Here is a 27,527-nt window from a genome sequence, read left to right as displayed (position 1 = left end):
ACATCTTCTTGCATTGTGCAGTCCATTTTACAAAAATCTAACGAGAACACTCATATGACTTTCTGTAATTCAATAGTCAAAATGTTAAATTTACTGCAAACAATTAGTATATTTCAAATAAATGTTCGGATGGTAGAGGTAGTATTGATTCTTATAAATGTTCGGATGGTAGAGGTGGTATTGATTCTCACTACGATAAAGAGGATTGGAATGTTTAGTTGCCCTCTGATTCAACAGATAGCCCCCGAATTCGAACTTAACATTCCTGATCCTCCAAAAACTATTTGTTTATATTTTTCTGGCGATTAATTAAAATGATAGTATAAATGTATACAAAAATCGTTCCATCATTAAATATCATTGATACAATTGACTTGGTGCTAGTTTCATTAACCTATCTGTGAATTTGTACATCAGACAGGTTAAGCGATTATTTTGTTTTTACCTTTTCAGCGGAGCACCCGCTAAATCTATATAACTTAGGGATCGCCCAGTAAGTACCTAACGTCCTGGAGGCCCCCTTACTTCGGCCCAAACTTAAGTAAAAGCTTTCACAAGCTTTCCCAATTTATAAAACTAGCCCCTGCCTACCTCTATGTGAAATCACGAAGGAAATGGAAAAGAGAAGTTTAGACATCCGACCTAGTGAGTTTAACCCTCGCAAAAGAATTTTAGTGATAGTACAAATCTAAAGATTGTCTTAAAACATTTTCCTCACTTCACTTAAGCGACCTCAAAAACAAGTCCTTTTCGATGAAAATTAAAATTTTAAAAATTTGATAATTCGCAATTCCTCATATTATTTTTCTTCTTAAGAGAAGGTTAATCAAAATTTAATATAAAATCATGAAAAATCGTCTTGCTAATCTATTTTATTTCAAGAGAGAATTTTATTTATCTTGAATATATTTAATAATTTCGATTGTATGAACGCTTTTATTTATTTATTTTTTTTAATTCTAAAAGATTGAACTGCTTTGTAGAATTATTTTTGGCTTATATTGAATTTACTAATGTTACTTTTAAAAATCTGACTACAAGCCATGTAAGGTAGAAACATTCGAAGAAATAAATTAAAAACTAAAAATCGATTTTACATAGGTATTAAATTTATAATGATTTACCAAAAGTCTCTATCTAAAAATAATAATAAAAAACTACAATGAAAAATATCCAAAATAATAAATGTTCATATTTAGCAGTAAGAAAAACATATACGAACCCAAATTATAAAAAAGAAATCCGACATTAAGAGCCACTTATGCCTAAGGCACTGGCCACATTTCCTTAATCAAAGTTGAGACGCACTCGGTGATAGCGCAAAACTTTTACAACTGCGCTTTAATTACTGTAACCCTATATAAAACCAACTTACTCAAGCAAAAACAAATTCTTTAAACCCTACTCCTTTCACCGACGTAAACTTTTTCTACTAATATAGCCCCGACATCTCTCTTAAGCGCATCTATTATTTTGTATCTACTATTTAAAAAAAAACGAAATTATTAAACTTCATTCAGATTTTGATTATAATAAATTTTCTTATTCAAATTTTTGGAAAAAATAATTGCAGAAATAGTAATTAATGAGAAAAGAAAAAATCTTTTGCGAACAATAGTTTAAAATTAGATTCTTAATCACCTGTAAACATCTGCCAAGACAAATAAGAGTTTTGAAGATAGCAGCTAAAACCAAAGCTGGGATATTAATTCCGCTGTTATTTTTAAAATGGGAAACCTTTATCTTAGAAAACAAATTTAATCTAAAATGCACATACTTGTCAGCATTTTGTGAAGTCTGTTCCTCTTTATAATCCTCTTCATCGTTTTTAGAGTCTTCATTCTCATCTTCTTCTTCAGATTCTGAATTTTCTTCTTCGCTGGTTTCCTCTTCACCTGAATCATCTTTCGTCGATGGTTCACTCGCGTCACTCGTATTACTTTTCGATACCTCATCTATCACATCTAACCAAGTATCCTGTCTTTTATATTCTAAAAGATTTCCCTTTGAACTTTCCACGGTTTCATCTTCCGAAGAGGATGACTCTTCTTCACTGGACGATTTTTCATTTTTATTAACTTCACCATCGCCTTGTTCAACATCACTTTCATCTTCATTAACTGCTTCATCCTCTTCAGAGCTAGAACACTGTTCAAAACTTTCTAATGTTCTACCTTCAGAATCTGCCCAGTGGACACGTTTTTTCATTTTCATACTATTATCTTCATCTTTTTCTTCCAAATCACTCTTCGGCAGAAATTCTCTGGAAGAACTATCCTCTTCTGTTTCACTATCGGTTACTTTAGGTGGTGAACTAGAGAATGTCTCTAATCCAGTTGTACTTGTTCGTATACTTAACATTTTCTTAGTATTATCAGTACTTGGTTCACAATGTGTACACGGTTGACTATTGACTGGTATCTTCTGTTGGCAACTTAACACATCTATTCCCCCCAATGGTATATCATTGGCGGAAGATTCTTTGACGTCATCTTTGACTTCGTTGATAGTCGTTTGTAGTAGTTCTTTTCCTTCTCTTTCTATCACCTGATTCACAGCTGAGCAGGTTCTTAGCCACGGCTTCCCGGAGGGTGAATCTAATATCATATTATCATCGACATTTTCCGTATAATCTTTCTTTGTATTATCTTTTTCAGACACGCTTAGTATCATCTCTCTTGTTTCTTTAACCAATACTGATACCTCAGTATTTACATCTTCTTGAAAAGCTTGTTCAATATCATAGCAAGTATTCCCACTTATCTCATTTGAACTATTGTCCTTTTCGTTATCTAAAACTGTGTCATCTATAAAGGTAATTGGTTGGTCACCTTCTTTTATGGGATTTTTACTCTCCTCAGTTGTACTATGGTCTACAGGGTCATTATTTTTATTGTTTTCATTAAACAAATTATCATTCTTCGTACTACTACTATCTTCTTTAAAATTATTTTTATTCTCCAGATTTATATTTATAGATGTGAGTTTGCTGGCTTCAATCCCGTTTTTTTCTTTAGTAGTTAAACTTTGTGTTATTCTATTCATCTCACTATTTTTACACAATGAAATGTTTGGTTCTTGGTTTCTGGATTCTACATTACAATCTTTCTTTTGATTATTTTCGAATTTAACACCTGTTTTATTTACTTGTGACTCTGCATCTCTAGTGTTAACACAGATATTGGTAGTTTTAAGTAAAGTTTCTGTTAAAAATGCATTTTCTTTTAAATCTATAGCATTTTCAGTCTTATCAGTTACTGGCAGTTTTTTACTATTATTAATATTATTGGAAATGTTAGTTACATGTTTATTAGTCGTATCCATAAGACAGTTATTTGTTTCGCTTACAAGACGGTTGGGGACTGCCGTCGGATCTTCATTGTTTGCATAAGTTGTCGTCGGTGTCGTTGTAGGCCAGTCGCCTATATTGTCCTCTAGTTTGGAGATGTTATTACCCATTTCGGCGGCTGATGATGGCGCGCTGAGAGGATTTGGTGGAGATGCCGGTAACACGTTGTTAACATTGTTTGGCGGGCTCGCCTTACTGTCGTCTTCGTCATCCAAATCCCCACCTCTTGTACCTGTGCTGCTTATAGTTTTATTTGGCACCGATCTCTTCTTCTGTACAGTTGTCAACGTTATAGGTTTTTTTTGTTTTAGTATCGGCGAACCAGGCGGTGTATGATAGATTTCATGTGCTGGTATTGTTTTGTTAGTATTATTAATACTATGATTCATACCCATTTCATTTTTTCTAGGTGGTCGTTTGGGTTCTTTTCTATCTTCTTTAACATTATTTTTCCTTTTAAAAAAATTGAACATATTTTTTCTTTCTTAGAACATATAGAAGCTGTCATTTATTGTAATTTTTTTAAATAAGCCTATGTTTATAGTTTGATAGATTGAGGTGGACTGAACTAAAAACTTGCAACCAACCTCCCCGCCTGAGAACCACAAACTAAATTTAACACACTCATATATACTCTCCTCTAATGTTTGTTATACACCACCAAACACTCCTAAAGGAGTCGACTGACTAAAAATCTCCCCATTTCACAAGTACAGTCTATCCTTCTCTAATCTCGCTTTTTTCCTTCTCTGTTTCTCTCCACACAACTTTATTTTGCTACGTGCGTCATCATGATTTGAGACGAAGCATTTGCAATTATTTCTAATCTATTTTCAGCTTCTTTTCCCAAAAAAATAAAAATGTTTCCTGTTTATATGTTGGAAGATGGTCAAAATCCCAATGATTACGTTCACCCAGAATAAATTTTCTAACATATTAATATTTAGCTTGATAATATAAGTTTATTTCAATATTAGTAAGTGGCAGCTGTTTTTTATTCCTCTCACCTTGATTACCACTAAGAAGTGAAAAATTCCTAATGAGCCCCAACGCCAGCAGTGCACCTTCTGTGATCTCATCGAGTTGATAATAAACTTTTCTATCTCCAAAAAAACCTTCCTTACCGCTGCTAAGCATCACGTATTCCAGAATGCACTGCAAAAACAAAAACCTAGTTTTTATATTTACATTTATTGCAATGACTACAATTTTAACGACAAATTATCTTCCTTCATTTTATTTTAATGACGTTCCATTGTTCCTAACTAACATTATGCCAGTATCGCTTTTGGTAGTACAAACGTTTGTATGGAAAGTTTTTTGTGTCTTTACAGAATAGTGACCTAAGGGACGAAAAGAGATCACTGGTAAATTCATTATTGTAGACTTAAATTTTATTTCTAAATTTTCCACTACTTTATATCACACCCAAGATGAAGCCTGGGCCATGGTACTTCGTTTGCTGAGGCTTCGTTTTGAGTATCCCTCACCACAAAACAGGGATTATTAAAAATGAGTTACAATGTACATATGTTTGCTTTTATACACCGTTACTCAAAACACACAATATCAAAAACTTCAATTCTCTTATTTGGTTAAACAACCATTAAGGTTGGAGACACTGTGATTATAGCCAAAATTTGTCAAAAATCGAAGGATCTCTATATAGAAATAATTTTTCGTTATCTTGAGAATGATAAAAACTGGCTTTTCAATATTCTTTAAATTAAATATATTTATTGCGCATATATAGCTGTATAAAATAGGTTTGGATTTGCCATAATTTTGTTCCACTTTGTGCAAGTATATTCCAGCACATTATTACTTCTGGTGTCAGTTCGTAGTACAAATCACCTAACATTAATTTTTAAGATTATCGAAACTGTTTAAAAAATTGACCAAGAATTTTACTGCGTACTTGGAAAGAAGAAAAGGAAAATTAAAGTTAGAATTTCAACGAACCTTGCTAACTTGGCAACTACAATAACTAACAAAGAGGTTTAAATTTTTTCTTTTACAAGATACTAGTTAAATGTTCTGAATAAAAATAAACATTAAGGTGGCGGCGAGTATTAACTTGTGAAGTGCGAGAACCTCTTTCATTTATTTATAGCCTACCTGAATTCGGCCAGCTGCCACTAGCCAATCCTCTTTAAAAAGTCAATTACTCTAAAACAATCTACCCTCTTTTAGAACAAGTGCTTCTGCATTGGTTATTAGCAATGAAAAGAGTGTCAAGGGCACTTAGTCTATACATAATATAGGTATGCACTACATCTTTTTTCTTCATATTAGTAAATACATATGTAACAGTTTTATAAATAAATACTTTCCTGCTAGCAATTAATGCTCATTTACTAAACTTTGAACAGAACTACGTTCTCTCAACTTCCTTACAATTGCATTACAACTTCCTTTGACGATTATAGATAATTTTAAGCGCAATGGATCCTATCCATCTTGAAGGCTTATAAAAAATAGGTACAGAATACGATAAAATAGTACATGGATCGTTAGTTTTGATATAATTCACCTGAAAGCGTGCACAAACTTCATATCTACAGCTCCGGAACCATCAGTATTTTGCCTATTTGGGTGTTCTACAAGAAGTCCTAGAGGCCAGAACGGCAGTTTTGAGAATTGACACATCGCGCACTCCAAGCAAAGCAAGGCCCAGTTCTTTTCAGTTAGCCTGTTTCTGTATGACTTTCTATAATCGTGATCAGCTTATTCAATTCAACCATTTTAAGCAACTGGCGAAGGCAGAGAATCTTTCAGTCACACATTTGGAAGGAATTTTGTAAATTCTCTGGAAAACCTGAACAATCTCTGAAGATGATTAAAATCAATAAAATAATCAAGCAAAGAGGAATAAAACGAACCCTATTATAAAAAAGATGCAAAAACTACAACCTCTACAAAAAAGTAACTATTAATTTATTTATTTTTCGTAAAAAGGATTCATGCATGGTTATCACTTTATTTAATCAATATTTATTTAATCAATATTTATTCTCCTCATTTTGATCAGCTGTGTTTTATAGTTGAATATTATATTTAATTAAATCAAGTTCATTTAGTTAAGAAAGAAAAGCAATCAATCAGCACAAATAGATATATTTTTGTAAAGTGCCTTAGGATAAACGTAATACCCAGTTCATTTTGTACTAAGAAAGTGCTACAGTCATGGATTGATATTCATATGTCATGAGAGATCGAAAGAAATTATTTATAACTTTTTGGAATGCATTCGCGGCCTCCCTGATAGTTGGGTAGGTAATTAAATAAATTAATATTTATGATGAAGAAATGATTGATGTAGTTAACGAATTAGTTGAGATAGTTCGTAGTAGTTAGCGCGTTGGTGGCGAAGCATATTTGAATTTATTGATGTAGAACATGACCTCGGTACGCAAAGAAAATAAAATAAATGCGTGAAAACTCTAAAATGAGTGTTTTGCGAATATTTTGTTTATTATTGTGAAAACAGTGATAAACAGACGCCCTTTTATGAGTTTGTCAAAACTTCATTTGTTTGCTTAATTGCTGTACCTCAATTTGGCCAGATAAATAGATATATGTTAATTAAAAAAAAGAAAACAAAAAATGGATATAAGATCTTATGTCAAAACATAATTTACATCCACTGCTAAGAATTCAAAGAGATTAGAGAACGCATTTGCATATAGAATTTGGTGTGAACACTATTCAAATAATTTTCTTTCATCAGTTATGCAATTACAGTTTTATCAAACAGAATTTGCTAAATATATATATATATATACTTACAGTGGGTCAAAAAAGCATTCTTACACCATGTTTTTTTACTTTATATACTGAACTTTGTTTCTAGGATGACTACTTGTTTAGCACTGAAATTGAACAAAGTAACAATGAATTTAATGGTCTTATTTTCTTTTATAAACATAAAGAATTGATTAAAAAGCAGAAAAATAGTTTATTGTATGCAAAATAAGTATTCATACAGCTGATGGTTATGAATTTAAGCTTTATTTATTATGTACATATTTTGAGTCTAGGCAGGCTAGCGTCCAAATTGATATTAGGAAGCTCGTATAGGGGATAAATATTAGTTCTTATTATTAAAACCGTACAACATCCTTAAGCAGGACTTTAGAGAAGAACTACACTTTACCCCTCCTCATTAGAACCCATTTGAATTATGTTCACTAGAAAAAAGTTTCAATAAAAGTATATATTTATACTATATTGCATGTATGTAACATATTTAATGAATGTGTAAATAAAATATGTAAATAAAGTTTAAATAAAAAAAGGAACTATTTAAAAAACAAAATCGCACCAAAATTGAGGAAGCTTCCTATCTCAAATCAATCTAACGGAATAAAACTTAATTAAAGTTCAAGTTCCCGAAATTTGCATAGGCATTTACGCGGAGTTCTTGGCTAACAGAAAAGATAACAGTCCGGAAAAAACGTCCAGGAGAGGGGAATCACCGTAATAATTGCCAATTACTCGAAATGCGCACTTCAGAGGACACTAAATCCAGTGGTCTGCTAACATATCCATATCCGTTAATCACAGAAGTAGAGATAATTTTTGTGACTGAAACTTAGCAAGATAAATTTAATGAAGATCAAAGAAGAAGTAGAGATGAAAAAAAAAATGCGGATCTGCTAGCAAAAGGTTCTATTCAATTGGTGAAGAATTTCATGCTATAGATTTCAACAACGCTGGGTTGAAAACTAATTTTTCACTTACCTATTTGTCTTTAAATTCCATTTTCCCGATTACAGCCAGGAAAGTATTTTAAAATTCTTTCATTTTTGACTGTCAGTCTCCAAACTTCTTAAGAAGGTGCTTAATCTCATAAAACAGACAATTTAAAGATCTGCAAATTTTAATTTTAATATTAGTAAGCTTAAAAAGAATAAAAATCATTCAAGGCAACCAAGAGAATTTTGTTAATTTTTTAAAAATAATTTTTATTTGAATTTAGCCACAGAATTTTCTTGGCTGCCTTTAATTAATAATTAAACTATTAATAAATGTAATCTCTAGGACATGTGGAATCATATATGCAATACAATCTACAATAAGTACTCTAGATAGAATAGTAGATACAAAAGTAACACGAAAAAAGAATTATTGTCAATATATTTACAAAAATACTTGTTGCCATGCTGAAGGTAAGCTTTATTTCTTAGTTCCAATAAATTTTACTAATTTTTTATAAGTTTGCTATTTGTTTAGATAATAGGAAAATAACTTTTTTGCAATTATGCTCAGTCGGTATAGTCTAATTTGCCACAGGTTTGCGTTATTAACTGCGAAATACTTCATATACATTGACAGCAACATATGAAAATAAAATAATCGGAAAAAAAGTTAAGAAACTGTGATGTTTCCGTTTTGCAAAAAAGTAATCATATTATTTTATGTCTTACCTGTTATAATGAAACAACGTTGTAAGCTAATAATATACTACGTTTCCGTGAGGATTTGGTGATGTTATTTCTAGTTTTAGTGCTAGCGAAATTCAATATTTTTACAAAAACATTTTTCTTATCAATGCTAAAGATTTTCTTATTTGTCACTCACCTTGTTCTTTGTTTTTTTTTTTCTTGTACAGATATTCATAAACACCATATAAATGTAAATTTCATGGAAGAAGTATCACAACCACCTGAGACCATCGCATCCATGTGGGAAGCATTTTCTTTAATACAGTGGTGGCAGCACAAAAAAAGTATGATTGCATGGAGACTGCTCGAAATGTCGCAAAGTGAAGTTAAAGAAGAAAGAATTAAAGCCATCAGGACATTGGTATCACTGAAACATTTACAAGGTCATAATAATTCACATGATAAGTATTTATAGTTCAGCTAAGGGAATTTTTCCCCAATTAATTGAAACATTTATTACTGCCTATATAGTTAAATTTATTTAACTTAGAAGCATTGCGCTGATGTGCAATGAAGAACTATTGTTTTTTCATTATACACACTCATAAAATTTCCCTTTAGAAAAACACTACCTAAATAGTTTGCATTCTTAGTAACAGGAATTTTAATAAGTTATAATCTACAACAGAGTTAATGAATAAAAATTTCTTCTATCAATTAAATTATTTACGGGACTTTTTTTCTTTTACTTTCCGACATGCTCTAAAGACAAGGAGATGCGTCCGATATTCACAGTTGCCCAACCAGTCATGGTCTTTATGGTCGATCTAAAAAGACTATTTTTCAACACTGTATAACTCTTAACGGTTTCCAGATTATTAGTTATTCACAGATCAGTCAAAAGAAAATAATCCTACAACAGGTATATATGATTTCGGTGAATATGTAGAAGTTTATCAGACAAATGCGTTTACAGTTTTCAAAATTTGCAAATGTTCCTGGATATGATTGGATTTAAGGAGACGATACTAGAAACAGACGATGTTGAAAAAAATATTCAGAAAAAAAATCAAGATGTTTCAAAGATTGTGCATAAGTTTATTTTGTTCAAAAAGGTAATGGAGTGAGGTGGAACTTTGTTATTACACTGAAGAATTTTGAATTTTGAGTAAGTTCCCTACCATACCTAACTCTATTCAGCGTGACTAAATGAAGTCCATGCCATCCAAAGATCCTCTTCTTTAGTCAACATGAAAGCAGTTCTTCTATAGGATGATGATGCAAGACCTCCCAGATACTCAGACTGCCTCCAGCAATTAACGAGCTATTTGAGTTCTCTTCCTCACCCTTTCTGATAACTTTCTTGCATTTGTTTAACGTATTTGATTTCCTTTTACCGTCGTTTCGTCAAGCTGTGAATGAACCGAATTACATAATTAGTCAGCTTTTTTTTATTTTACCTTTAAAAGTTCTCTCCTTTCTCTAATATCATGTTTTAGGTCTTTTCCAGATTATCTTGAATCCCTGCATTTATAACTATTCAAGCTTTTCCTGCACAAGGACCTTGATCTACTACTAAAAGAACATTGCAGGTGTAGAAATTATAGTATTGAATATTTGTCTCCATTAATTTGATTTTTATTTTCTTATAATCTTATATCTTTTGATTAATGCAGAAGACAAACTGAGATAAACCTAAAAACAAAACAAAAGAAAACAACTTGGTAAATTTCAAGTTTTTACTTTAGAAGAAAGATATTCTTAGGTCTTTCCAAACATCTTAGACCACAAGCGTCAGCTTTCATTAACATTCCTTAACGCAATTAGGCTAAGAAATACAAAGTGAGTTATAGAGACTTTAAATCAACTATTCTAGAACACACTTCACAGAATTAAAAGAAAGTGGGATTTCGCACAATGCAGAAGAAATATTTGTAACATTGAAAAAAGAAATAACCCTTTCCAAAAAAAATTACATTTTCAAAAAACTAATGCTAATTATAGTTTACAGATCATGATTACTGCCACTTAGCCCAACTTTCAAATGCTGATAACGCCGTAGCATTGGCCAGAAGTAAAAACGTAGATTTGAGGTTCTTTTTAAATCCATCTTGGTCTAAAAGTTCAACTGACAAAAATGTAAGTTTTATAATTGCGGTATTAAAAAAAAAATCCTCTTTTTTTCTTGAACAAGAGAATTATAAATACACAAGATATGTTGTGTAATCGCTGGTACAAATCTCTCCTATAAATGAAATAATTATTAAAAAATAAAAAAGAATTATAACTAATTTTAATTGGATTCTACAATATACAAATTCAAGTGTAAGTGAAGCGATGCTTTTAAAAGTAGCATGTAGTCCCAGGTCCCCCATCTTTAGTGCTTATTCAAATAATAGCGAAAGAAACTAAGTGACTAAAATACCTATTATAGCACAAATTAGTGATTAAGGTCTTTAAGCCAGAAATACACGTTTTAAAGTCCCATAAGACAAATATAGTTAGTTGATTCAACTTCTATTTTGTTTGTGACAAGCTGCAGCAATTAGGTTGTGGTGAAAATTTAAAATAATAACTCGTAACAGTTGGTACATCCCACGGTAATCACCACATTTGGCACTCTTCAGACTTCCTCCTGTTGCAAAATCTAAAGAAATTCGTTGGTAGTAAACGTTCAAATGAATAAGTTAAATTTGTCATAGTCGACGAAAGGTATTTTGTTCCACTTCAAAATTGCTCTTCAGGAATGGAATCTTTAATAATTAATGCTTAAGAGCCATTTTTTAATGAACCGATGAAATATTTTTAACTAAATATGTTTTATATCACATATAAAAAATTAATGAACGAAGCAGTGTTCACAATATCTGAGGCATGCTTTATACTTAAGCATCATATCTTGTTTGTCCGAAGATATAAATTTTTTTTAACTAAAATAAAAAGAAATATACAAAGAATATTCTGGTCCTAATTAAAAGAAATATTTTCAATCTGAACATTCATATTGCAGGAGCTGATTAATCGTCTGCGTGATTTATTACATGTACTGAATCGAGCGCAAAAACACGTCTGTCTTAAATATTTTTTGAATAAAGCTTTTCCACGTCTTAGGGTAATTATACAAAAACATCTTTAATAGTTTCCATCTTGAATTTCAAAATAAACATTATTTTTATTTTCGTAAAGGATTGGATGTCTATTCTGGATTTAGAAATGATAACTTTAGAAGGTCCTCCGCCTCTTACAATCTCAGAACACACTATACTTCCTATGTGCATACAGTCTTTGGAACATCACTCTTCTCTTTCGGGAAACGTTCAAAGTAAGTTGAGTAATTATAGGTATTTTTTAGGAAGCACTATTTTTATCCAAGAATTTACCGGCTGTAAAAAGTTTGTTTTTCTATGTAAAAAGTTAAAAGTTTAAAAGTTATAAAAGGATTGGTCTATCATTTATTATCACAAAGTGACGATACTACCAAATGTTCTAGAATGTATTGAAAACCATGTTTTCACCTTAAAATTAAAAAATAGTGCGTAATTTCTTACCCAAATATAGGCATTTTTTATAATTTAACCCCCCAAAAGCTAACAATTCGAAGCCGTTCTGATACCAAGCGCTATCTTTAGTGACAAAAGACTCCTTCATGAGATTTCATTTCTTCCGGGTTAGTAAATCTTTTAAAACAGATGAAGAAGATACTAGATCTAGGCTGTACGTTGGAAAACTTAAATTTGAAATCTTCAGTTGTTTTGAAGATGTTTCGATATCTGTATAGGCTTGCGTATCTTAAAAAGAAAGAAGAAGTTCTTTTTACTAATTTCAGAAGATTGTAACTTTCTGTCTGAGGAGATTAATGGCGTAATTACGCGAACATCTAGATCCAATTCAAAATTACATAGGCCAAAAAGCAAGCATATTTTTTGTCTAATCTTTCTTTTACGAGGCGCGACTAACACATTGGCCTGGTAATGTCCAATGTTTCTATGGATCGGGTATCGCAATAAAATCAAAAAGTAACTTTTCAAAAGCAAGAAATAATTCGTTTCACAAAATGAAAATCCAGTTTTCATGGTACATGGCCTCCTTGGTGGTATACATTACACGTGGAGTCAAAGGCAAGCTTGTCCAGAAGCAAAAACAGTTTTGAAGAGGTTTACAGACTTTTACTTGATGAGAACTTGACGGGATGTGAATGTTTCATCACCTTCTAGAATCATTGCTGGCTGAAAGACGGTGGACATGTTTTAAATTTAACTAAAAAGTTTTCTATTGTTCATAAGGATCCGTCTTAGACGACGCTTTTTGTACAGGCTTATATTACTCTAAACTTCAAAACTCGCTGCGTGGTGAGTTCCATCACATCTTTCACTTTTACATCAGCTTGTGGCGTTGTAGATTCTGAAAGCAGTGACGCAATATTACCTGGATTCCTAAATTCTATTTGGCTAAGTTATAGTTGTTTTAAAAAACTGCTGATTTAAGCCTAAATGAAAAATGAAATTGATGCAAAGGGAAAAACTTTAGGTAAATACAGTTGGTAAACCGACAAATTATGGTTAAGGATAAACAAAAAGTACTTTTTATTATACTTAATAATTGTTAAGTATGAGATAAATTTTCTATAATATTTAATGCATTATAGTTATGGTACAGTATGGAGTACTCACACTATTGATGGATACGTACAGATTCCTTGGAAGCACAAATGATGCTGCTCTCTTGTTAGTGAAACTTATTAAACTCATAGCCACCTATCCAGAACACCTGAACGACCTATATGTGACAGGTAAAAAAGTAATAATAAGCACATATTTACATAATTTGGAATAAAAAAACTTTTATAAATCTTCAGAGTAAAAGTTTTACTTTTATATCGCAAGAATTAATTTAAAAATTCATTTTAAATAAACAAATACACAGGTTGGATTGGTGTATTGGCTAAATGGGTCAATGATACAGACAACCGGCTATCAGTTCCAGCTGCAACAGTTTTAACTAATATGGACAGAGATTGTGGCACTAAATTGGGTAAGAATTTATACTTGCTTCACCCAACACATAGACAAATTCAAGAAACCACCGCAGTCGATGTTGTCTTGGTACATGGCCTCCTTGGTGGTATACATTACACGTGGAGTCAAAGGCAAGCTTGTCCAGAAGCAAAAACGTTTTTTGGTAAGTACATTTCAACTCATTAATTTCACAAAAAAGATTATAAACATATTACCTGGTAAAATGTATGAAAGGAAGAAGGTATAAGATAGGCAAAGGAACTTTGCTTTTAGTACTTGAGACACTGGTCACAATTTCATATAGCTCCCCTTCAGGGCAACGCCCTTGTAACTGTCAACGAACTCCTATTTTATCGCAGAAAAGAAAGTTTCGGCTTCCTGGTTTGTGATTCGCATGTTTAAGTAATTCGTGAAAAAAAGAAACCTCTTAAGTAGAAGATGTCTCATCCCCTTGTTGTTGGAACTTCTCACGGGAGAAGTCTGCGTTATGGATCTACAATAGTTTTTGGAATATAAAGAAAATGTATAATAAGATATGCAATCGAAAGTATCTTCTCTTTAATCTTCAACAGTAATGTTCTATTTAAAAGTGACACAAGTTGGGTTTAGTTACTTTCTTTGGTAGGCATGAAATAAAACTGACGAGGCCAGAAATAAATTAAAAAAATAGGGGCGAAGCCCCACAGTGAAAGAAATGTGTTAAAAAAGCTCTTTAATCACTTTCAGTTTTAAATTACTTAGCCATTTTTAATAAGAACATAGCCATTCGATGGCAATCCAACAGTCTGCGCTTATAATCCAGGACAGATCCTCAAGTTTTACCCATCATAAAATATCATCACTCTATAATTATTCTAGGAAATAACTTACATTGCTATGAACAGTAGATTTTAGTTGTCTAAAAGTCTTGCGTCAAATCGAAAAGATGTTCGCGTAAATCCCACGAACGAAGTTCGCACTTAATATTTACTAAGTGATGTTAAGGACAAATACCTACGTAATCTCACAATTTGTAGATAAATCAGATATTCAAAGATCCAGTTCACTATGCAGTACATGAAGAAATTATCCGAGTTAATTTTTTTTACAGGTATAACAACCCGCAATGATGATATATTTGTTAAATGTGCAATGAATAACTCTTCAATTGGTGACATCCCTTGCACTCTATTTGATCTTGATGAAGAAGATACTGTAGGATCCGACTTTCTGCACGTTCTTTGTGACATTCCGGTTTCACAAACTGGTAGCTGCAATTTAATTGAAAAAGATGACTTTATACTGTCCTTCGATCGGTAAGTTTTCGTGAACATACTTTCATGTAATTTATTCTTCATTGTGCATCTAGCACTCCTAGTCGAGGTATATTGACATTTACATGAGCTCAAATTGTTTCTGTTGCAATAATTCTTTATCACTTTGAAGTATTCTTTTTAACACAATGTTTTAGAGTTTGGTAAGTTTTACTCTGAAAGCTTTAGCCTACCTATTTAAGAGTGATAAATGATAACAGACATTTAATGACTGCTTAGAGGTGAGAGGTCACTTTCACGAAGGCAGGTTTGTCAATTGTTAATTCAACACATACGGCAAATGGAACTCGCTTGCATTTAATTAAGTACATTACTTTTTATGAAACGCTTAAAATTACTGGACAGTGAAGTGAAATTTAGATTAGGCTTTTCAAGTGTTTAAAAACAGGAATGTTTACTTAATGCTAAATAGATAATTTATATTTATTTAGTTCACAAATTAATTTATGTATATTGTTGCCACACGCAATATTTAAAAAAAATAAAATATATATTTTATTTATATATATGGAATTTTTTTCCGTTTCTATTACCGTATTTTAGCCTTTACATATAATTCAAACTGAAAACTGGCAACATTGTTAATTGTTGAGGTTGAGACGCCGATCCATAATCAATGTAAATATAGTACCTTTCTATATAAATTATATACCATAATTTAATTTATTCATTTTTTTAAGAGCAATATTATAAAGCTGAAAAAATGTTTTACAAAAATATGTCCAGATCAGATTTTAAATAAATTGTTTTCTAGGAATGAAGAAGCTTTCAAGCAACTGGGGAAATCGCCTATGTGTACAACTCTGTGTTGGCCCAAAGATTGGCTTTCACAAGACTGTGAAAAAGTTCGGGTGATTGGCCTCAATTACGAAACTAAAATCACAGATTGGTTATCCTGGTGCCCTGTTAAAGACAAAGAGTAAATTTACACAGTGATGTAGTTTTAGCAGATAGCAATACTTTTTCAACAAAGTCAGTTAAGTTTAAATTATCATATGTCTCTCCAGTACTACTTTTCTCAATTTTATTATGTTGGGGATATTAGGTAAAATGTTTCTGAGCCAGCCATTTGAATACTCAGGAATGATTATTTAGTATGCCAAAGATTGGAGAAACGTTTGTTCTAGGAAAGTTGATTTCATAATATGTTTTATCTGCACAAGGGATTCTTATGGAGTTAAATTTTGGGTATGTTTTAAACGGTGAAAACTTTAGCGCCGAATAACTCGTAAACTACTGATACGTTTAGGTTTCAATTTTACTCGTACATATGTAGAGACAACTATTGTGTATAATTGCCTAAGATTTAATTTAAATCTGATTAGTATAAAAAGGTAAACGTTGAGTACGAAAAAATAATAACAGTTAAAAAAAACAAAACAATATTTGGGCGATAAATTTGCTTTAAGTAAACTTATTTCTGCCAAATCCAAATTTGAGTATTAAGTTTGGGCATTCAACGAATTCAAGTTTTTGAGGTGTTCCGAACATGCACCTTCGTACATATTCTTATATATGTACATATGTATGTATATGTTACATGAAAAAATTTAGTTCATGTTCATGTTCAGTAAATCGCATGTATTGTCCGATAGATACCCAATTTTCTAAAATTTGACAGGATTGCAATACTAACACTTGCCATGAAAAAAGAAAAGAAGTGTAAAAAGTATGATAAAAAGTCTTAAGAAACAAAGAAAAGTTATGACTTCTGCCTCAATCAATCCCTTTAATTTTCATGACATCATTTAATGGACAATTTAAGTGGGATGAAGTGAAATTAAGGAATTTAAGTTGGAAAGACGTCTGGCCCGACCAATTTTGTTCTCGGCCGGGAATTCTCCATTTTCACTTGTTAACGCTAATTTGCGGTCACCTTTCGCGGACAATCAGCTTTTACTTTTTAAAAAAAAAAACTATTGTGAGGAGCTGTCACAATACTTTGCAATTTTTAAATGAAAACATTATAATAAAATGAATAAAGTGTGTAGAATATATGAACATCAATAATTACCTACTTTTTTATTTAAAGATAAAAAAAACTTGTTTTTTTTATCGTTGAAACTTACGTTTACAATAACTGCAACAATGCTGCTCATTAATAATACTTATTTGGTATTAAACTAAAATTTACATTCTCCCTCCTAGATTCTTATTTCTTTAGATAGGAAAAGGAGGTATTGCAATCGTATCCAAGTTTTAATTTGAGTTTTAACGGAATTGCATGTTTTAAGGTCTAATCAAGAAAATAATTTTTTTTTCTTGATGAAAACAAATTTAATCGTTTAATGTTGAAGCCACAAATGAATATTCATGCTTACTTGGTTAAAAGCTTGTAAACTATGAACATTCTTGATACGATATTGAAAATTTATCTACTTGTTCGCAAAAAGTCATGGACAAGGAATTTGGTACACGATTAAAAATAAAGTTTATAAAAAGGTAAAAAAAAGAGAAGGTTCTCTGCTATTAAATTTGACACAAAATGAAGTTTATTCCCTTGTTCCCTAGAATATTTAGTATGTTAAAAATATTGTAAGAAAAAAAAAAATTATTAGATGAACAGTGATCACATGGGCTTTATTTACAATTATTTGGTTGACAATTTGGGTTGGTTAAGGTCCGTAGTGTTTGATAATATCGCTGATATTATCCATCGTAACAGGCATGTATTTTGTAACCCTGACCAGTTCCAGACTTTCATTTATTATCAGAGGTTAATAAGAAACTATTTAGAAGTATATTGCGAGACGGAAACAAAGTTGAAGTGAATTTGCTACATTAATCTGATTAACAACTCGATGGTTGATGAAAGCATGAAACCGGTAAGGAATACCAAGAACGTGCTTGCTCCGACGAATATAATCTTATTGTATTGAAATTTATTATTGTATTGAATGTTACAGTCGCAAATCAAGACTTCGAAATAAATCAAAAGAACTTCTTTCGCAACTAATTGAATGTGGTATAGGTGAAAAACCAATAGTATGGATATCGCACTCAATGGGAGGTATCCTCGTTAAACACATGCTTATGGAAGGTAAGTTTACCAACAATAATCATTTTAATTTCAACATTTAAAAATAAATGTAAATTTTCTTTAATCGTATTGAAAATAAACCCAGAATTTTAACTCTAATACTAGGGGCTCTAAATTTCACTTAGCCGTTTTGAAAAATAATCAGTTGCAAATTGCCTACGTACTCCATTCAAACAAGTTTTTTCTTGTGAAAAATATTGATTATAATTATCTTGAATTAGCATGGAAGAAGCAAGAAGATAAATCATTCTACAATTTGATAGAAAATACTAACGCCGTTGTGTTCATGAGCACTCCACATTACGGATCTCCTTTGGCAACTTTAAATGAAGCTTCTAAACTTCTTTTTTTGCCTTCTCGTGAAGTTCAAGAACTTAGTTACAGTAAGCGATAAGTATATATTATAGCAAAATATTAGAGCAATACTCTTAATTTTAACTAACACATTACCTTTGAATTGCTTATAAGATAAATATTAAACAATTACTGCTATTGTATAATTAAAAAAGTAAATACAATCAAAAATTAGAAAATTATGTATAATATTTGTAGTACGTATATTTCAAACAAATTGTTTATAAATGAAAAGATTTTTTTGAACTTGAACTTTATATTTTTAAAGTCTAAAAGATGATAAACATTTACAGGATAAGTCTTCACTTCTTTCACTTAGTTTCTTGTTACAGTTAACATAGTAATTAATAATAATTTCTTCTTTTTATAATTATAGGCATATTTAAATGTTGCGGACATTTTGATGATTTTTATGTTTAGTTGACTTTTCCTACAACGATCGGTCTGCTAAAAATTTATCAATGGACTCTTAATAATTTTTTATTAATTAATTTTCTATAGATTCACCAACATTAGTGAATTTACATAAAGAGTTTCTTCAATTCCTTCAAGAACATCCAATCAAAGTAGTGAGTTTTGTGGAAACTAAAAGTATGAAAATAACACCGTGGGAATTAGAAGTGCGATGTGTTCCACCTGGAGGTAAGAAATGTGTGCCTATGCGTTAAACCTATATTCTTAGCTTTTGAACAAATTGTCTTTTAAAAAAATAACCTAAATAATTGTTCTACATAGACGATTTTAGTAATGGAGATTATCCAACATTTTCCCAGTCAATTAATTCAATCCCTGAAAAAAGATTCTGAAAGGTTTGCAGAAGTCAGCCTTTTTTTCAGCTGTAGCAGTATAGCTGTAGATAGCGCAATCTGTGTGAGAGGGTGAGGAGATTTCTTTCTAAACAGTCATTTTTGCATATTGTACTACTATCCTACTACCTTTCAAGGAGAATCATATTTGGAACTAAATTTCCAAATTTGAAAAAAATTAGCTGACAGCAAGTGCTATTTAATTAATAGATTTTTCAGTGTGTTAAGATTTTTTTGAAGAAAAATGATTTTCTTTAATAATATATAATATATATTTATATAATTATAAAAATAAATATATAAATACTTATTTGATACGTTTTCTCTGGAAAATTTTGATTTTTCTTTGACAAAAGAAAAAGCAAGATTCTCTTAAAAGTGTCATTTATCTGTCATTCACGGTCTAAACTCTCGGGTGCTATAAATGTTTTAAAACAAAGGGTGCAGATGGTTTAAATATACTTCTTTATATCATCCATAAGATTGTTTACTTTCTTGAAAGTGGCTCCTGGGTTTTCGTTAAACTTGGTCCTTACATTGTATGCACATAGACTTGACTTTTATCATTTTTCTAGAAAAAAACGTTTTAGCGTAGTTGTCAGGGAAGGGTTGGGATAGGCTTTCCTAAATATTACATATCAATAAAATAAAGTTTTTTATTGCTTCTTATATCTATGTGGTTAAGTGTATTTTTTACAGAAATACCACGCTAGGTCTCTCAAGCATTTTTAACCATAACAGCGAAAGGTGGATTTAGAAAATTGTCGGTTTTCGTATCTAAGATTTTATACCTTGCAACAAAAGTGTATAAATATATATATAATTCCCTCAAATCCTTAACTCTCACCTTCCTTTGCAGCTCAAAGAATATCTTTCCTTGATAGCTTCCACTCAGACTCAGCTAGGTAATAAAATTCTGATATAAATGAATTTGTTGTTTCTATCATTGAAATGCAACATGAAATTAGGTATATTCAAAAAATATAGAATTTGCTTTTAGATAATTTATTTATTGTTAACTATCTTGTCGGAAATACGTTTTTACAACACTCAGATTTAAATTAACTATAACTTATTAACAAAACAAAAAAAAATGTTTTCCACAGATGTTGGAAGTGGAGTAGTTTATGAAATACCATTAGGGCATATGGATATCTGCAAACCAATTTGCAGGTAATTTAAATTTTAATTATTAACATAGTTTTTTTTTCTTTTGGTTATTAAAATCACAGAAAGTCAATCAATAGTGAAAATTAAAAAAAAAAATTAGATTAACAAGTTTTAATGACATTTTGTTAAAAAATATAACAGGTTTTTTGTTTTCTTTGTTTTTTTTTATAATTATTATACAAAAGAAAATCGTAATCGGAACTCTACAGTTGTTGCTTTTCTAATATATTTTTCTAATTAATATATTTTTTTGTTTACAGATTTTCTTTTATTTACCAGACAATACTACAATTGGTACGATCTGCTGTTAAAGAATAGGTATCCTCTATCAGAATATACTCTTCATTGTTGGAAAACTATATGCACATGTTTACATAAAAATATATATCTTTTGTAAATAAATAATAAATATTTTTTCTCAAAATATAAATATCGCCAATCAATTAAAGAAGGCTTAACTAGGGATTTTAATTTTGGCACACATTTTTATATCAATCCATAGTAAAAGATATTTAACAAAATGGGTTTCAGTCATTTATTTGTATCATCATTTATAAATGCATATTTTTTAAACATTAAGATATGTCCTATGTTTAATTATGAAATCTATTCCTCAAACTGAATGTAAAAGGGAAAACAGTCAAATTATGTAAAGTTTCATTTGTCCGCCACAGTTTTTTAATTTTCTTTTAAATTTGATAATAAGTTATGTTAAATTCAAAAACTTGTTTTTATTCAAAATTGCCGAATTATTCCGGAGAGAACTTATTACATCACGTAGATTTAGAAAAAAACCTACTATAGTCTCCAATTGATTTTTTGTTTTTAAGAACTTGTCATGAGTGAAACTTTTCGAACCTAGTCAAGCTTCATCCTCAGTCTGTATTTAACAAATTCAGTAAATAAATGAACACTGTCAGAAAATAACATTTGCATCTCTTAATGAGCGATGAATATTGAACCACGAATAATGTGGTCTTCAAGCTATAGACGCAAATGTAACATTTTCAATGGAAATTTTTAATTCTTTCTGTAGCTATTATGAATAATTAACTTGTAAGACTTAAAAACCTTTTCAACAGTGTTCCAAAATCATTTGTTTAGAATAGCAAAGGTATGTACATTCTTATGTTCATACATTTATTGTACTTGTAAATTACATACTATGTTCATATAATAAAAACAATGACCTCTTATACAGGATGAATCCTGAGTAGGTTCAAAACATTTCAGTAATGTAGAAGGTTTAAAACAAATAAGTTAAATTATGACTGTAACTATAAGTAGTATCTCACAAAGGATGTTTACAAAATTCTTAATAAATTTGTTATTGCTTTTACCATGGCTGATGGTTCTTTAATATTTAAAATTTTAAAGGAGAAAACAAAATAAAATTATTTTTAAACTTATGCATTACCTTTTGAAGAAAAATGCAGATAATTTAGGTTTTTTAAGAGAACCATATTTTTTTCAATGTCGGTAGTAAAAACGTCACATTTATTTTTTTCCAACTGAATCAATCGTATAAAGCAGAAGTTTGGTAACAAAAAACTGAAATTTTAAAATGAAAATATTTTATTTATCGAACATTCTTGTGGCTGAGGGTCTACGTTCAACTAGTAAGAACAACTACTAAGTTTACTCTGAATTTCAGTTGCTTCATAGACACCAACTTTAAGCACAATCACACCACTTCAACACGACGCTACCTAGGATCCTCTGGTCAGATAATCTTAGTGGTTTCTAATAATAATAAAGCACAACAATGTAACGCTAGATGTTCAACTCGATTTGAAAAAGAAATGTTTCCTTTTGAAAGAACGTGACAAGATGATAAATAAGATCAGTACACCATCACTAACAGGGCAATTTACAGAATAAGATGTACATAATGAATTTTGTGTAAGAATACGCACTCTTGAAAGAAACCCAAATACGTATAGTAGTCCTGGAACACGGCGATATTGATACAGAAGATTCTTAAAGGAAAATTGTCAAGAAAATTGGAGAAGGAAAGCCTGCGATAGGTCGAAATGGCAACAAATGGTGAAGTGGTCCCAAGTCCGTGTAGGACCGTGGCGCCACAGGGTAGGTAGATAGTTCATTTATTTTCATTGGCAAGTAGATTTTCCTGGCTAACATTTAAATAATGATAACAATCTAAAGATCAGAATGTCTGTCCAAGTTTCTCTATGATATCAAAAATAATTATCAACATCCTGCAAATACCATATAAAAATAAAATTAACAGAAACGTGACCCTTTTTTTCTAAAAATCCCTTAAATTCAAATATCACATGAAACAAAACCTTTCACAACTTTTTCAAATGGAAAGAAGCTCGAGTGAGTTTTATTTTCATAATTTTTTCTGAAAAAATTATTGGTAATTTTCAATTTGTAGTATGAATTAAAAATGTATTATAAATTTCCTGGTCAGAGAGACTGAGAGATTATTAAGATAAAATATTAATAAATATTTAATAGTGAATTATAGTCTGAATAATCCAAATACGAGGGCGACTAGTTGTAATGTCTTTTTTAAAAATATTGAAAGGGATGTAACTCCTTAACCTATACAAGTAAACTAAAGCAGAAGGGTAAATTAAATAAAATCAACCGAAGAATACCGATAACTGCCGATTACATTCGGGTAGTTGCAGTTGAAACAGATTGTGGAAGGTAACTCGCGGCCAAGGCAGCATGGGTTCTGACCCACGTAAAATCTTTGTGTTAGTGACCAATTTTCTTGGAATTACCTCACTAACACAAAGATTTTACATGGGTCAGAACCCCGGCTGCCTTGGCCGCGTGTTACCTTCCGCAATCTGTTTCAACTACATAATGTACATCAACCCGAATATAGTCGGCAACTGTCGGTATTCTTCGGTCGGTTAATATTTTATTTAACCTTCTTTAGTTTGGTAAATCGTTACATTAGTGCGTGTGATATGCAGGGAGTTATTATTTGTTTATTAATAAAAGTGATTTGAATTAATAGTTTACCTCTGGATTGTTTACTAAAAACTGAAAAAACCGATGGTTTATGGTAATTGTAATAACAATAATAAATCATCAAACAAAACAATACACAACCAATGACCTCAGTAGGTGATGCACTTATATATAAACATGTATATTGCACTTATATATAAAATTACTAATACTTAAACGAATATTCTTAATGATTATATTTATAAAAGGAAAATGATTTTATTGTTAATATTGTACTATTTTGGTTTTTTAATTAAAAATGATTAAACTTTTAATAGGAACTTATCTTAAAAAATATGCTCACAATAGTTTTTTTGAACAATATAAATTGACAAAACACAATTAACTGCTTAAAAAGGTTTTTAGTAATGTTAGCCAGTAAACTTGTTGGGAAACTAATTATCTTTAAATTATAGATTCCGTACAATGCTGAAATTCTTATAAAATTCAATATATTTGGTTAGTATCTTTGGAATTCCAAATGTATGTTATCTAATATTGCTGTAAAGTTTTGAGGTTGAACTTATGGAGTAAACACATATATTCATTCCATTTTGGCCATCAGAAAATCGTTTTACTACTAAAGCGAGCTACTCTATAAATTTTAGTAACAAGCATTTTCAGGGGAAACTAGTTTATGCAAAGAGAAAACAATAAATAAATAAACAATGGTCGGGAGCGTTGGTATTTTTCTTTGAATTTAATTGACGCCAAGATGCTAGAATGAGTATACCTTTGTTGAATTTAGTTTAGTTGTGACATTCAATAAGTTCGCCATCAAGCGATGCATTTTGAAGCCAGCTCAGAAATTGCCGATGCTCCCCATTTTAACTTAGTTTGTTGGTCGATAAATCGTTAAATGACTGATAGAATTGCGGTTATCCCACTTGCCCACCTTTATTTTAATTTTGAAGGTCTTCAGGAGGCAGATTTATCTAGCCTACCAAACATTACCTCATCTGCGTCTCCAACTATCAGCTTATCAACTCATCGCGATATTTCAAGACTCATGGCAATTTTCATTCTGCCTCTCCACCTCCCCTCTTGAACGTGATCTGGATCCAGGACTGAGCTCTGAATTTGGGTTTTGTGATAAACAAAACAAATTTTAAGATTTTAAGACTAAAGGGTATTTTAAGAGCAATTCAACACTGTCAAGGAATAAAACACCGTGAACTTTTAGAGGACAGAGTGGATTGACCCCTCCTTCTTCAATCTTCCAGTTAAAGAAAACAAGATAACAATGAAAACGTGCTGGAAAAAAGGGCAATTCGCAGAATGAATCAAACAAATGACGGCTGATGTAAAATTAAGCCGACGGACAGGCAAAATCTGCCTGGTCCTGTTTGTAAACATGTCCAACATTCATTTATTTATAGAACATGTCTTTGCACTAATTTTCAGTAAGGATTTGACTAATTGAGTTCATCCATCTTTCATTTTTAACTTTTCTATTTATAATCACAATTATTTGTTAATAAAATAAAATAACAATAGCAACGGTATAAACCTGTTCAATGGATATAAAATCTAAACCTGCCACTTACAAGTATTGTTCCATCCTTGGTTTCTATTCGAATTTTTTTAATCTACTAATTGGTTGTAATAAAGTGTTACAACTTTTTTCTTTATTGTAAGGTTTGTTCCAACAAGCACTTAGTGATTCGTTTCCTTTGGTTTGTGACATTACATAATGCACATGCTTGACCCCTGATTGTTTGAATTTCAGTTCTATGGAAGCTTTTATTACTCTGCGCATATTCATGAATTATGAAGCAATTCCTTGTAACGTTCCCTGTACCAGAGAAGTGAATGCGACCGACAGCGCTGTTAGAATGTTTGGATTGTTTAGTACACGGTTTGGTCCACGGTTTAGTATACGGTTTACTCGGTCACAAATCAGTTTGAAATTAGTTGACGTTTTGTTGGATCACTATCTCTCATCACTTAAGTTAATAATCACAAACCAATCAGACGTTTTGTTGGAACAAACTATAACCAACATGTCAAAGTTCTATTCAAAAAATATACTAAGGTGATTGTCACTTAATTCAAAAATATATATAATTATCTATATTAAAATTTTAATTGATTTTACTTTAATGGAAGAAATGCATATACATAAAATTATTTGGACCATTTATGAAAATATATAAAACGCTAAAACGAATAAACTATATATTATAGTGTAAAAAAAAAAATCTATAAATTAATTTTTTCTTTTTTAATTTTATACATAAAACTTAATAAATATATTATATTTTTTCTTACTTATTAAAAAAAATATCACAATTCTGTCTCACTGGAGCAGTTAGCTTGAACCAATCTTACAAGTTCTTTGTATAGGAAGCACTCTCTGTAAGAAAATGAAATTTAAAAGTAACACTACAACAGAAATTTGCAATTGCAGAAAGCAATTAATGTTATTCAATAAAGCTGTTCAGTAAAAAAGATTACACAAAGTAGTTTCAATCTAAGTAATAGAAAAAAGGCAACGAAAATGGAAGGGGACATTGAAAGTAACATTTACAAAAATTGGTAAATCATTTTAACTACCAGGCAAATTTAAAAAATATTCATTTAAATAGTCTCTAGTTGTGGCCTCTCTTTTGTATGATCTCAAAAAGAAATTTTAAGAGTTATAATGTTTCAATTTTAGAAGCTCAAATGCAAGAATATCATCTACTAAAGACACCAGTCTGAAAACATTATATTCAGGTTTGATAAACATTTAAAGTTTTGAAAAAAAACTGCTAACATCCAAATTAAATGGAAAAGACTTTTTAAAATTTCTGTATTTTAGTATCTCTCTATCGTGTGCGTGTCGGAAAGAAAAAGTTCTGTCAAAAAGATCGCATATTTGTGCACAACTCTTTTTGTTATATTTACAATGGCTGTAGGAAAATAATGCGATCATGTCTAAATTTGGAAATATTTTATTCATCGCAAAATATCCTCTTTTTTTAAACTCTTTTAAAAGTATTTTAAGACTAAAATTTACGAAGATCAATTTATTATTTCACACGAAGCCTTGAAATGTTAAAATTGTTCCCTTTACCCACTTGTTCAAACGAACATTATAGTTAATATTTCTACATTTGAAAGTTACTATTTTGCTCCAATGTTAAACATAATTATTAAAAAGGGCAATCCAAACAACTGATTACAGTTTGCACACTCTCTCTTTTCAAAATTTATTTCTTTGCCACCATTTAACAATTTTTTTTTTTTAATTCACTTTTACTTTTAATATTTTTTGTTAATTACTGCTAAAATAAAATATTCCTGCCTCGAATATTTTTCTTATTCTAACTGATCTTACAAAACAAGTATCATTTTTCGAATCTGTTAATCTACAGTAGCTAAAATCTGAATTCAGTTTTAAAATTCTGACTAGATTCTTAATCAATATTAGTTTAAAAAAGTGTATTTACCTATTTTTAGGCTTGCATATGTTCCGATGATCTAAGGGCACACCATATAATTCTCCTACTTCAGCATCTAAATTAAAGAAATTTTGACGTAAAATAAAAACAGTTATTTGGTTATGGAAACAATCACAGTATTGCGATCTTGAATTTGCAATGATTTCTCAAAAAGTAGATAATTAAATAAGTTTTGAATTAACAAACTATTTTGCTCATTGAGATAAATCTTTTTGAACTTCAAAACTAACATATCTTTTATTATTCCAATTCGCTGATTTTGTAAGGAAATTGTGGCGAAACATCTGACAGAAATTTTCGAAAAATGGTTAGGGATGTGCCGTAATACTTATTTAGATGTTTTTGAGAACACATCGGCGGCATCGACTCCATCAAACACACAATCTGCTACTACGCGATCTAAAAGTGATTAAGAGACATACTCTGCTTTCCACAATTAACTTTAGGAAACTCTGGTTTGTGCAAATTTTAACACATTTAAAGCAGAGTAAAATGTTACACAAAGCAATGGATATTTCTTTTTCTTCCAGCATCTCGGCTGGCACCTCTCAATTAATAAACAGGTCACTAAACTCTTTTCTGGCAGGTATGAATGAAACGCCTCTCCAGCATGGCTTTTCTTCAGTTGAGTTTGCCGCTATAAGTAAGCATTGATG

General features: G+C 30.8%; 3 protein-coding genes across 13 annotated transcripts in view; 1 reads left to right on the top strand and 2 right to left on the bottom strand.

The window, feature by feature from the left end:
• Nucleotides 1-4,023, bottom strand: part of LOC141461046 (uncharacterized) — a 40,613-nt gene extending 36,590 nt beyond the window's left edge. For 2 of the 4 annotated variants that reach the window (XM_074141688.1, XM_074141689.1), the window contains exon 1: nucleotides 1,778-4,023. In XM_074141688.1, coding sequence (XP_073997789.1) covers nucleotides 1,778-3,822 — 2,045 coding nt within the window. In that variant the 5' untranslated portion in view covers nucleotides 3,823-4,023. The remainder of the gene's footprint in view (nucleotides 1-1,777) is intronic. The other 2 variants (XM_074141686.1, XM_074141687.1) reach the window with 2 other exon arrangements.
• Nucleotides 3,666-21,778, top strand: LOC141461047 (protein SERAC1). 6 transcript variants are annotated; one of them, XM_074141695.1, is made up of 15 exons: nucleotides 3,666-3,711; nucleotides 8,393-8,520; nucleotides 8,964-9,179; nucleotides 10,748-10,875; nucleotides 11,747-11,848; nucleotides 11,923-12,058; nucleotides 13,382-13,525; nucleotides 13,660-13,914; nucleotides 14,842-15,046; nucleotides 15,819-15,983; nucleotides 17,971-18,104; nucleotides 18,326-18,487; nucleotides 18,960-19,100; nucleotides 20,371-20,437; nucleotides 20,695-21,778. In XM_074141695.1, exons 3-15 carry the CDS (start codon nucleotides 8,996-8,998, stop codon nucleotides 20,750-20,752), a joined length of 1,881 nt encoding a protein of 626 aa, XP_073997796.1. In that variant the 5' UTR covers nucleotides 3,666-3,711; nucleotides 8,393-8,520; nucleotides 8,964-8,995; the 3' UTR covers nucleotides 20,753-21,778. The 6 variants fall into 6 exon arrangements, with proteins under 6 accessions (XP_073997796.1, XP_073997793.1, XP_073997792.1 ...); XM_074141692.1 differs by lacking the exon at nucleotides 3,666-3,711 and adding an exon at nucleotides 5,885-6,274; XM_074141690.1 differs by lacking the exon at nucleotides 3,666-3,711 and adding an exon at nucleotides 6,384-6,621.
• Nucleotides 20,254-27,527, bottom strand: part of LOC141461051 (protein SERAC1) — a 56,244-nt gene continuing 48,970 nt past the window's right edge. For all 3 annotated transcript variants that reach the window (XM_074141709.1, XM_074141708.1, XM_074141710.1), the window contains 2 exons: nucleotides 26,860-26,926; nucleotides 20,254-25,781 (listed from right to left, as the gene is read on the bottom strand). In XM_074141709.1, coding sequence (XP_073997810.1) covers nucleotides 25,712-25,781; nucleotides 26,860-26,926 — 137 coding nt within the window. In that variant the 3' untranslated portion in view covers nucleotides 20,254-25,711. The remainder of the gene's footprint in view (nucleotides 25,782-26,859; nucleotides 26,927-27,527) is intronic.

This window comes from Rhodnius prolixus, unplaced genomic scaffold (genome assembly GCF_049639745.1).
Source record: "Rhodnius prolixus isolate KJV_2025 unplaced genomic scaffold, Rpr scaffold_6, whole genome shotgun sequence".
In the NCBI taxonomy this organism is placed as follows: Eukaryota; Metazoa; Arthropoda; class Insecta; order Hemiptera; family Reduviidae; genus Rhodnius; species Rhodnius prolixus.
Note: the sequence above shows the minus strand (reverse complement) of the source record. Positions and strands in the feature narration are given on the sequence as shown.